This window comes from Diadema setosum, chromosome 7 (genome assembly GCF_964275005.1).
Source record: "Diadema setosum chromosome 7, eeDiaSeto1, whole genome shotgun sequence".
Classification (NCBI taxonomy): domain Eukaryota; kingdom Metazoa; phylum Echinodermata; class Echinoidea; order Diadematoida; family Diadematidae; genus Diadema; species Diadema setosum.
Window position 1 is genome coordinate 33,042,930 of NC_092691.1, and position 12,963 is coordinate 33,055,892.

At 38.0% G+C, this 12,963-nt stretch overlaps 2 protein-coding genes across 3 annotated transcripts in view; both read right to left on the reverse strand.

Moving 5' to 3' along the window:
* The window catches only part of LOC140231290 (dual oxidase 2-like), a 37,366-nt gene extending 36,610 nt beyond the window's left edge, over positions 1 to 756 (reverse strand). For both annotated transcript variants that reach the window (XM_072311437.1, XM_072311436.1), the window contains exon 1: positions 420 to 756. In XM_072311437.1, the coding sequence (XP_072167538.1) occupies positions 420 to 489 (70 nt within the window). In that variant the 5' untranslated portion in view covers positions 490 to 756. The remainder of the gene's footprint in view (positions 1 to 419) is intronic.
* A 7,548-nt stretch (positions 757 to 8,304) lies between these two features.
* LOC140231191 (dual oxidase 2-like) overlaps positions 8,305 to 12,963 on the reverse strand; it is a 65,306-nt gene continuing 60,647 nt past the window's right edge. The window contains 3 exon segments of the mRNA XM_072311339.1: positions 8,305 to 8,430; positions 9,425 to 9,553; positions 11,460 to 11,615. Coding sequence (XP_072167440.1) covers positions 8,305 to 8,430; positions 9,425 to 9,553; positions 11,460 to 11,615 — 411 coding nt within the window.

Below are 12,963 nucleotides of genomic sequence, written 5' to 3' on the forward strand. Positions count from 1 at the left end.
AAAGTACACATGTACATTACGTAAGAGTACATAAAATTTACGCCATGCAAGTAAATACGAAAAAGTGGTGTTGAGAGCATTCATATCAAATACTTAACTAGTGCCGTATACATGAATGGGAACTGAAAGCTGATTTTTTTTTTTTAAGTTTTATACATGCACATGCATGCTTGCACAATTTATGCATCGTATGTGTTTACACTGTGAAAGTGTGTTTTTATATTCATATATTCATATACGTGAGAACTGAAACTTCGTATTAGTTGGCTCGATTCGAATCATAATATCAGTACAAAACAAACTATCTTACTTAAGGAGCTGCCTGGCACGGGTGAGAGAATATAGGTTGTGATAAGTCAAGTTTCGTAACGGGAGTGACATATAAGCCGATAAGTTGTCGTGATGACTGTATAGCTTACCTGAACATCTTCCCCCGATCGTCAGCAAGACGATGAGGAGTACTGGACCCCGTGCCCGAGGTAGACCCATCTTGAGAAAGTCGTCGGTTTCACCCCGACAGAGTTGGTGCAAATTACGCCAAGATGCCGAGATATCGCAACAGGGAAGTACGGTGTCGAATAAAATGCACCCTGCACGAAAGGGTGTGTAGTCGCACCAAGCAACAGCTCAGCAGGACCAGTCGCTATCGCTCACACAGTCAACAAGCCGCCTATGTATCACAGACACATACGGCTCGGGCCTATTCCTTCTTTTCAATAGAGATCCACTCTCAGAATACACGCTTCTGTCCCCCTCTGTCCCTCTCGCCTTTTTCTCCCTTGTCTTCCAGCCTAAGCAATTCTTTGGATTCCTACCGGAATCGTATGCTAATTTGCGATCCCAACTTCCACAGAATCACGGAGGCATAGAGAGGAGAGAAACACCCACTCAGATACAGACACGCCCCCTTGTGAATATTCATATAAAGCATATTCGTGAAGCCTGCCATCGATCAAAGTTGATATTCATCCGCCAGTGATAACAATGGTAAAACAGGGCTCGTCATTTCCTATTGTTCGTGACCAGTTTCCCGTAACGGAAAACTCTCAAAGCATTTGTTGATTTTGTTGTTGTTGTTGTTTACCTTTTTTCACCTACGAATCAAATCCTGTTTCTGAATAACTAGTTGAGGCCCTCGGGGGCATTTGAAACTATTGTCGTCTAAGTTGACCAGAATCTATGTCATCAGCCCGCATGACGTCCTTCGGTGAATCATTGAATTAGTCCTTTTTTAACTTCACTTACGCAAAACTTGATCTATATAATAGAAGGGGGCTGAATGGTTCGCAGGTCACTCGACAACGTCATGGTCATTATTCTTTTTGTATAGTCACCCCAAAGCCACGGTGACAAAACAAAAACTGAAGTACCAATTGCTTTCCCGACGGACGTGGCACAAGTACACGACACACCGAATGGTCAGCTATTAGTGATTTTATTCCTACTAAGCTCATTAATTAAAGTGGAAGTTACAAGGCATTTTGTCGTTCACAGACCACATAGTTACCGCATTCTTCACCTTCTCCTTCTTCTTTAAAAAAAGGAAAAAAAAAGACAACCACACTAATAGAAACAAAATAAAAAAAAGGGAATGAGTATGTTACGGGATAAAGGAAGTGGTAGGAGGTTCCAGTTTTTATTTCTTTTCTGGAATGATTTGGCAATACTAGTAGGCCTAATGTGAGATCAGATGTCCAAACTGATTTAATACTCAAAAGTAATGACTGAGCAGTTGTTGCTATATGTTCAATGGGAGAGTAGGAGGGTATGGCAGAACAGACGAGTGGTTGGTAATACTGCTTGTCCGCAATACACCATCTTTTTCCCTGTGATACCCTCTGAGCTGCTGGAGTTAGCACCAGATCAAAGCAATGGGGACTTTTCATGCAATGGTAATCTTTGCGGTGCAAATTCACTTGTGCTGGGTTGCAGATGGCACTGTGCGTACGCGACTAATGGGTCGTGGTGTCATGCGTATAAACGTTTGTACCAAGTGGTTTTATTTCGTCAACTATAGTGGAGTGGTGAGCGTAGATATTACAGTGGGGTAACATTTAATTGTAAACATAATTGTAAAATGTGTACTCTAAACAGAGGGTATTGTAGGGCTTTTAACGCCTCAAAATGAAAGTATGCCCTCTGTTGACAGTCGAAGGAAGACCGCAAGGAGACACACCGAACGAACAAAGTGGTTACACTGAGCATAGAGCAGATTGTGTGTACGTTGCCGTTTAAAAATATGTCCGATGAAGCCGCTGATCGTTGACGCCATGACTTAAGAATGGCTATGATCATTGGGAAAATATGAACAACCTTGGTCACACATGTCTGAAAGTGTATAGAATGGTAGGAGGTATCCAAAATATCATTGATGTTTCAAGCATGCATTTTTTTTTTAATAGTCAGAACTGACGATCACCACAATAACATATATTTTACACTCTTTGTAAGTGGACCATGCCCAAGCAGTAAATTTGCAGACATGCGATACTTTTGAACGGATTATCAAATTTTCCTCGAACTTCACTTTTGTGTACATTACTACTCATACTTTTGCACTTTTAATCTACATGTACATCAAGGACAATTCTCCTCTAAGTGCAATATGGAGCATTCCTAACAATGCCTAGTGAGTTAATTATTTTTATCAAATGTCAGGGACAGATAAAGTATATGAAAGAAATAAAATGGCGGGATACAAACTGGTGGCAATGAGGAAGCGCATGCTTGGTATTTCATTTCAAGAATAAAATCAATCGTATTGTGTTGGAAGAGAAATGGCATTTGTTTGTACACACAACCACTTCAAGGCAAATAACACATGCGTCATAGTCACCCCATTGATCGCCCGTGTTTTGCTTGACGCATCTTTGTGTGTTTTTCTGTATATGACTGCTCCCTATGTGAGTGTGTGTGTGTGCGTGTGAGTGTGTGTGTGTGAGTGTGCGTGTGTGCGTGTGTGTGTGTATGTGTGCATTGTGCGTGTGCATTTTTGTGTGTGTAGTTGTTGTTTAGTGTGCGACCTTAGGCGAATGCGCAATTTTTGCAATCGTATTGAGAGGTGCATTTTCAGGTGATATGGGGAAAACACCGAACTGGAGAAAAAAAAAAAAAGGACAAAGGCGTGGCGGATGTGATTCCTTGAAACAACTGGACTTTGAAATGTACGATTTGTGACATTGACGTACTTCTCCACCACCAGACTAGAGCTATAGACTCAAGTTTATAGATTGTGAATTCACATATTTTGGAAATGACTTCATCTCTCACAACAGGGCAAAAGAATAGTCAAAATTTTAAATAGCTCTGTTTCCAGGGTATAGTGGTAAAACTTTAATAATTTGACGAAGTTTGGTAATGTCCATTTTCTCCAATCCTGTCTCTTACTCGCTCATTATACTGCGTAACAAACAAACACTAAAGACACACGCTTTCCTAAACAAACACACACGCACATCTTTCACATTGTGCTCCCTACATAGCTTCCACATTAGCTTTGATGGAAAGTAACTACACAATCACACACTAATTGACACATCATAAAGCGACCAATTCTGAAAACAGCATTCCTCGCATTGTCATTGATAAAAGGTGAAGAAATTATTGAAGAAAAGGACAATTCTACATGGCACAACATGACTCTCGCAAAATTCGGCCAACTTACACAAGCCTTGTAAGCAAGTAATAGATGTAGGCCCTATGTGCTGAATTGAAACAAACTACATATCTTGCGTGGGGGTTTCCTTTTATTAAATTGTAAAAATTACAGGAATCATTATTTACTACAATAGTACGGACTTTTAGAACGATTGTTCCTTGTACAGATATTCTAATCGGCTTTAAGATAGTAACTAACATGACTACAGTATCGTAGGATATCGAATAGATCTTACATCACATCAATCGAACATCATTATTACGTGACCCTGCGTCACAAAGTCAATATGAAAAGTGGCCAGACGTGGGTTGTTAGATTAGGGTGGATTCTGAAAGAACAGACTTTAAGCTTTTAACATGACATATAATCCCATACAAATGGACTTTTCGAACCCATAATGATGGAATGAAAGTACACACTCTGGAAAAGTGTATTCAGGGAAAAGAGGCTTTGAAGTTTAGCACGTTTTCAGGGTCTGGTCCAGTGCGCAATCTAGCCCAGCTGTGCATGCTCTCTGCAAGGAATGGTACAAGTTATGTCATTATACAAGGATACAAATCTCCATGGAAACCACTGCGAAGGGATTATTAAACTGAACTGACAGTTTGCCATCCATAAGTACATAAAGCCTCTCGGAGACTTTACATTTTGTGCTCACTCAGGAGAAACGGAGTTACCAATAATGATCTGTTGTTTGTGTACACCGTGTATATCCGCCCCCTTCTTGAATTTGCTGCCCCAGTGTGGTGCACCAACCTGACTCATGAGCAGTCACAAGCATTGGAAAAGGTGCAGGGGAGAGCTCTCCGCCTCATCAGTTACCCCTTATATCTCCCCTATAATGATGCTCTATGCGATATGAACATCGAGTCATTGTCTGAAAGAAGGAGTTCCCTTCTCACTAGTTTTGGAAATCCCTCCTTCGCTCTACCCGTCACCATGACATGCTTCCTCCTCAGCGTTCCCAACTCATATCTCGTAGCCTTAGGAACTCGTTAAATATCGACATCCCCCGAACCAGAACACAACGTTTCAGAAACTCAACAATCCCTTGTTTAGTGAGGCTACTCAGTGGCTTGTAGACTTTTCTACTCATCAATGTGCAATATTCCTGACCTTTTGTAAAGCATTCTCTTTGTGTTTTTGATAGTAAATTTCATGCGTATTTTGTTCATGTCCAAAAGGTCAAGGTCAATTTCAAGTGCATATCTCTGCCCATCAATGATTCTCTTGAGAGTTTTGAGGGCGTGGGGTCAAAGGTCAAGGGTCAAGGGTCAGGCTGAATGCTATAAGTTTGTTGTTTGGTGCTGATTTTTTTTTCTCTCTCTTTTATGTTTTGATGCGTGGATTTGTGATAGGTTCGGTGTAAGTTGAAACTTTTTGGATTTTTAGATATCTTGTTTTTTATTTAATAACTTGGATGTTCATTGATTTGGACTTGGTGGGTGGGGGGTGGGAAGCACTCAATACCTTTGTGATAAATACACTGTTTTTTAATGTTTTGTCAATTGTGTTGAAGTATTGTTTTATATTTGAGATGTGCTTTAGACTTGTTTTGAGAACCACATGTTGTGCCATAACGGCGCCTTGAGTTTGTTTACATTCATAATCGATTGTGTTTATGATGCGTATCGATAATTAAGCTCAATTACTTTATTGTTCAGAAATTTAATTACTCCCTGCTCAGTTCAGTTACTCAATGATTTTTACAATCATTTGTTTCTTTACATGTGCAATATTTTTCAGTATTCGTACTCCATTATTGATGATTTTAATACATGCATTTTTATTGAGGGTTAAGAGGTCAAAGGTTTTAATCAGTGAAAAAGAAAATATTTATGCATGTACTGTTTGTTGATAATTTCCATGGGAATTTTAGGGTCTTGGTTCAAAATTCAGGGATTTGAGGCCGGGTCGAAACATCAATGTTTTATCTGTTTGTACAGTGTTTCCGTCATATCGTTTGTACAGTGTTTCCGTCATTTCGATACATATCGATAGACAATTTCACAAATACATATGTTTATTTTGTACAATGTTGTATTTCTGTTTTAATTGTAAAATAAACAATTTCAGCTAATGAGCTGCATGTTCTTTTTTATTGTCAATAAACCTTCATTGAATTGAATTGAATATTCATGACGGGAAGTAACTTCGAAGTTAAAGGGGTCCTGAAATCAAAATGCGTGTTGATTTGTGTAGATTTATGATACCCTCAACATCACTTTTGCAGTGAAACAAATACCTAGAAACATTTCATATATTTTTAACGATTTTTTCTTCTGTTTTCTTCAGATTACTTGGGAACGAACACAAAATATCATTCCAAACCAATCAATATTAATATTCTTGAGATGACCTCATCTGTCAATCATTGCTAAAGTACCGAAATGTTTAACAAAAGACATCGGAATGCACCTTCCTCTCGACTCAGCATTAAACTTGCATGTTTCTGTCATAATGTGATTAACAAAAGATTTGGCGAGGGAACAATGCAAGTTATGCTGAGTCGTGGGGAAGGTGCATTCCAATGTCTTTTGTTAAGCATTTCAGTACTTAAGCAATGATTGACAGATGAGGTCATCTCAAAAATATTAATATTGATTGGTTTGGAAGGATTTTTTTTTGTGGGCGTTCCGAAGTAATCTGAAGAAAATAGAAAAAAAATCGTTAAAATATATGGAATGTTTCTAGATATTCGTTTCACCGCAAAAGTGATGTTGAGGGTATCATAAATCAACACAAATCAACATGCATTTGGATTTCAGGGCCCCTTTAATGGCATCATCCTTTCAAATGTTATTAGAGTTAAAAGTGAAAAGTGTTTGAAGGATTTCTGGTGCTCCGAATCTGTAAATCTGAGAAAGCCTACGTACGACCAAAACAAAGTGTCGTCGAAAAATACTACAAAACACAATTTCCCATTCGTTTTATAATCTCAAACCTAAAAAAAAAAATACATTAAGGAAAGAATTGCTCGTTCAGAAAAAGAAAATAGAAATTGACTAGGTTTTCCATTTTTCCTCCGGTTTTGAGTCCATACGGAAATTCAGGTTGTACGACCTTTTTGTATGTTTTGTGATGCACGGTCACACATTATATTTATTAAAAAAAAGAAATTAAATTCTTCCATCAGAATTCCTTTTTATGGCTCACTAATTTTGAATTGCTGCAACAATTTACGGGGTTTTCCCTCTAAACCTATGACATAATGTATACTTACTGTTAATCTTTGATGATAACTATTTTGACCGTAGTCAGGGTAATCTTCACGAAAATGGGCAAGCCAATCTCCAGGCATTCAATATGATAAACAGTAATATATATTTCTATGCATCACATTGATTGTGAGATATAAATAACTTGATTACATAGTCGAAACGGCAGATCACAATCCATCGCAGTTTCTGTTAATAGAGTATACCCATGCTAATTAGCATAAACATGCATGCACACATACACACATACATTATATATATTCAATATGATATTCCCGCAGTTTGTCTTCGCGCTTTGAGGAAAAGCAACGACAACAAACATGACAAGTGATAAGTATCCGAGCGATTAAACTATTCACAATATCTGGGCTCCACTGATTAACAGGCAACTTTTTTTTTTTTAATGAACAAAGACTGATTCTGACGAAGAAGTGCTTATGATAAATATACGGCAAAGACATACACACACACTGGTCAACACGTAAAACACCTAAAAAAATTCCTCATTTTATACCAAGATCATTGCATAGTATGATAGACATGTTAGACAGTGAAAGACGATATGAATGTTGCGAGTTCTTCTTGCAACACATTTCTACATTACTGGCAATATTTTCATCAAGCTACGGCAGTTGGTTTCATATATTATGAAGAGTTCAAATGCAAAAACTTAACTACTATATCCATCCTTATTAACTTGAGATATCTGAAACTGAAGCTGCTGGAAAATAGAAATAAAATTATTAAAATACATTTCAAAATTCTATTGACATCTTAGAAATATTTCACATTATGTAACAAGTGCAATATCATTGAAGGAATGTATTTTTTTTTCTATTTGATGACCTTATATACTTAAAAAAAAACTTTCAAAATGGCGTGTATCTGTTTTTTCATTCAATCTCTTCATACACAAATATATACATAATATAGGCCTACATATACATTCGAGTCACTCGCGCCAGTAATCAAAAGACAAACCCATTCTTTGTTTGGAAGATCTGCACCCACACATATTATATAAATCCAACATCCAAAATAATGATGTTGCATCTTACAAGATTTCGACTACTAAAGCTCTATTTTCAAACAACTACAATTTTAAGGATTTCTATTTGTTGTTTTTCTTTTGTCTCAGAGGATAATTATGTCTTGTGATACTTTAAACATTGGCTGCCCTTCCACGATTCCGACATCAAAACGTCCCCAGTGACGTTTACTCCTTGCAGCTTCATAACTATGATAGGCACAACGCAACATATCGATAAACACTCTACTTTGTGCACGCGTAAATATGCGCGTACTGAAAAAAAAATGAATCACAGCCTCTTAATTGCGGGAAGAAAAGGACGTGAAAAAACAGTACACAAACGGAGGACTATGAGTCGTCGGATGTGTCTCTTTCGCACCTCCGAGACGCCCGCGAACTCAGAATGTCTCGTTGTGGAGCTCGAACACGATGCCTGCGTTGTCCTTCCGGATTTGTGCGACAGCCACCCCGAGAGTCTTGTTCAGAGCTGCCGGTCCGCAGCTGAAGATACCGTACTTCTTCACCTGAAACGCATCGACAAAAAGGAACAAATGCAATAAAGCAGACCCGTTGATAGGATAATTATCATATAAGGGATGATAACCTGTTTGTTTTTCTCCTATTTCCTCGTATCCTGTGTTATCCCTATCATTAGATCCGAACGAATATAATTATGAATACCACTATTAATGCCAATATGAATACTAGTACTGCATGGAGCAGTAGACGCAGTACAATAGTATTTATATCACAGTACTGTTACAGTTTAGCAGACAGACAGAAGTACCGGGCGATTGAAACGCCATCCGAATCTCCAAAGGATCGATCTTCATAGGTGAATTTGGTTTGGTTAGCTTTCTTTGTACTATCACCGTTCTTTTAGAAGGCCCTACAATTCTCTAATGACCCCACCGTTGCAACGGTACCAGTTTTACATCAGGAGAAAGAAAGTCAACGTGGATACAACACGTTCCCAAGTGATTTTGGTTCAAACTCGGGAATCCTTCGTATATAGGGTCCAGAGCCACATCCATTACACCAAACTGTTCACTATTATTTTTTTTTTTGAAGAGTGTGATAAAAAATATTTTTCAGAACAACTCTATTCATGGAGGGGGGGGGGTATTGCCATGTGCAATTAAACGTTCTCTTGAAAATCACAAAAGACGACGCATGATGAAAAATAGAACAGTCTTTATTGCAACTGATTGACAAATTGTCCTACATCGACGTAAACAGACGAACAGTCTCTAACTTCATTGAATGACTCATCATCTCTGGGGTATTGTTCGTGGGTGATACTCGTCATGCCTAAGGTTTGTTAAACCAGAAATGAAATAGGAATTATTCCGAAGGTTCGATGGTCCGAAAATGGAATAAGGTTTGTTAATCCGTTAAAATGAACATTAATTCCTTACAGTTAAAATAGAGAGATAGATAGATAGATTGATAGATAGGTGGGGGGGGGGGGGGGGCGCACAGGTCAAGTGACTCTGGGCACTACACAGGCTGGCTTACGTCGGGGTGTTTCTGGCGAATAGAATCCAACATACTGACGAACTCGGGTCGACCAAAGTGGGTGACGGATCGCAACCCTGTGAACAGAGATCTGCTTGACACCTTGTAGAAGTTCTGCTCGCAGATATACTGTAGATAGACACGGGTTAAAATTAGAATATTATACAGATAGATTAAAAAAAAAGACGTACATGTTTCACTTTTTTCAGCCTAATATCACTTTGCGTAAGCATTGGATTAAATCTCACAATCCCACATGAAACTACGAATGAGGCCATACTATATTATGTAGGCCTATAGGTTTAGACAGTTGAATTCATGACAGTGAATACTTCCCAAGCTCCAATTTGGCTATCATCTAACTGGAGACCCCTTTCGCAGTAATGGAAATTTAGATATAATCATTTAAATACTGCTTCATATTTCACTTTGTATACATAACATTCGCATAATTGAAAAACCAAACATCTATATCTATGTGTGTTTCTTTTTTAATTCCTCAAAGTTATCCTTACTGGACTTGAGACTTTCTTTAATTCAGGTATTTATTTCTTTCCCTAGACAGCCAATAAAAAAAGAGGGGAAAAAGAGAAAAGAAATAAGGTATGAATGGCGTCCTCGGGTTGATCATAGAGTATTAGCTGTTTTTGTATGCAGCTGCACTTTATGTTTGCAAAAAGACCGTCTGTGAAAATTTGAAAGTAACCTGGTGAATCTAAATAATACAGAGCTTACCCGGCCCTGCTGCTTTACTTTACTTTTTTTTTTTCATTTGTCAGTAATGTTATTAAGTGACCATAATCTCCACAAGTTAGTCTTTTACGTGTTCTAGTAACACAATGATTTGGGTCAAATAGTTTCATTTTGATTTTCCGCTTTCATATTTCACGTATTTATGTTTCTGCATTTTGCATTGCATTGATGGGTTGTAAGTGTAGTATAACTTTGAAAAAAAACTGTGCATTTTGTTTTAGACTCACATTTAATATAGATGGATCGATTCAGTTCAATACCGTATCATAATCACAAATTACCTTTTGATTTTTTTTTTTGACAGACAATTAAGCTTCTAGGAGGATTAAAGCACCTTGTGGGTAGATTATCTATAACAACAACAAAAAAAAAAACAAACAAAAAAAAAAACCCTGCCTGACTCGTAAACAATACAATCCACATATGATGTACATTACTCGAATTATAATGTTGTATATGTATGTGTATGTGTGTGTGAGTGTGCATGTTTGTGTGTGTGTGTGTGTGTGTGTGTGTGTATGCGCGCGCGCGCTCGAGCAAGAGGATGTGTTCTTTTTGTAGGGGTGGGAGGGGTTGTAAGTGTTGAGAGCGAGGGGCGGGGGAATGTCGACAGAAAATTCGGAGCTGCGCCCCTCAGGGTTTGATATTTTTTCTACTTCTTGCTTGCAGACTGCTACATCACCCCGTGATCAAGCAAAATCAATTGCAGTGACAAATAAGGTTCAGGCTCTTGTCCGAATAAACAACTACAACAACAACGGCAAATGATATCCTTATGCAACTGAGTTCCGGAACTCCTACGCAAGGTCTGCTTTCAGTATCTATCATTCTATCTTATACAAAATCAGAGATTGACAAAAAAAAAAAAAAAAGATCATTAACTTTGCTTTTTGACCAAGCTCGGATCTTTGACAGCTGTTCACACTCGAACGAACATTTCCCAATTTAATTTTCTTTAAAAAGTTTTCTCTTAATTCAGATACGCCTACTTGGGTCTGTCGTAACACAAGACTGCTCTCTCTTTTGCGGACTTTGTTTGAGTGAAAATCAAATCAGTGCGTGATAGTTCGGGAGGAATGAAAGTGGTAGAAAGTTCGTTACACCACCTCCATCGAATAAGTAGAGTGCGAGCTTCTTATCGAAATAAATGTAGTTACTTTGTATGCTGGAAACAAAGAAGCTAATTCATGTGATGTTTGAGTGCTCATTAGAGAAGCGAGTTGATGAAAATACTGATGTCATGTTTAAGCATTGACCATTCTTAAGACTGAGAGGGGCTCACGAGCATGGTGGTGCGGAGGTCGAACTCCTGGAAGAACTGGGTGATGAAGATGTGGACGCAGACCATGTCCTTGGTGTCGTTTTCCTCGACATCGCGGATGATGTCGGTTAGCCACTCGAAGTGTTTCTGGGTTCGAGTCACCCACACGAAGTAAACCTTCCGAGAAAAAAAAAATAACAGTGACGTAACCATTGTGACTAGCAAGCCAACATAAACTTTGAACTTTAAAATTTCAATGGAATAATTTTCTTCGACCATTTTAGGAGTATGAGAAATTTATATTTTTTGACAGACAAAAAAAGAGTACAATGGAAACTAATATGAGGAGGTGTGACTTAACGAAATACCAAACACACCAAACTATTCTCTAAAAAGTTTCCATGGGGTGAAATCAATGTGCCTTTTTTTTTCCACATTGCTCACCGACTACGGATGTGAAAAAAAAAAAACTTGGCCACTTGATTTATAACAAAGTTTCCTGGTTCCACGGACCTCGTTATGACATGCTTCCACTGCCGGAGGTAGTATCGTACTTCGTATATAAGCAGTCATAACAGAAACATGCAATCGGTACTTCATAAGCCACAGCCAGTCCAATCAGGGAATGTGAGCTTATAAGGTTAATTTTAACTAGACCTGTCTGATCCGACATTAATTCAAAAAAAAAAAAAGAAGAAAGAATAATCATCTCTGCTGATTTTGCACCTTGAAATTATACAGGTAAAATTCTCATTACCTTTGCCTAGATTCAAGCACTTTTATCAGCCTGACTTCGAGGGTAATTCAATTTAATTCAATTCATTTTTTCTTATTTTCTTCCACAGAACACAATACAAGAAAATCATAAATGATCTGGAGTACATATTGATTTATTGTAAAATTGAATGTATGCATAGATTTAAACCAAACTTGTTACATTATCTGTGTTCTGAGAGAGAGAAGTATGTTGTAGACTACTCATGGAATCAACGCAAAACACTTAGACTATCCTAATTACAGAAGTGAAATATACAGTATAATTCAAAACAGGACAGATATTACAAGACAGACAGAACAGAAAAAAAGGAGAATCATATGAAATATTATACCTGCATGATACCTATTGTATTTTTGGGTCATACATTATATTGACTTCCATGCTCACGACTGGGGAATGGGAGAACGTAAGTGGCTTTACGTCGATATTAGAAACTGATGTCATAACCAGAAGCTTCAGCTTCTTTCTCTGTTCGCAAAGATGAGAGAATGATTTGACGAAGAAAGAAAGGAAGGAAAGAGTGAAGAGAGGAAAAAACCTTCGGCTTCAGCGCAGTAACTCCTTAATATAACACCACGGCAATCGTCTTCTAAACTAAACCCAGTCAAATAGTCAACATCGTACTATTCCAGCTTTGATTTCTTTACGTTCTGTTCTTATTTGTTTTGCAACACTGAATCGAAACACTATCATGACGCATTGTGCCAGCACCAGAAAAAAGTTACGTGCGGAACGTGCAACTGTGTG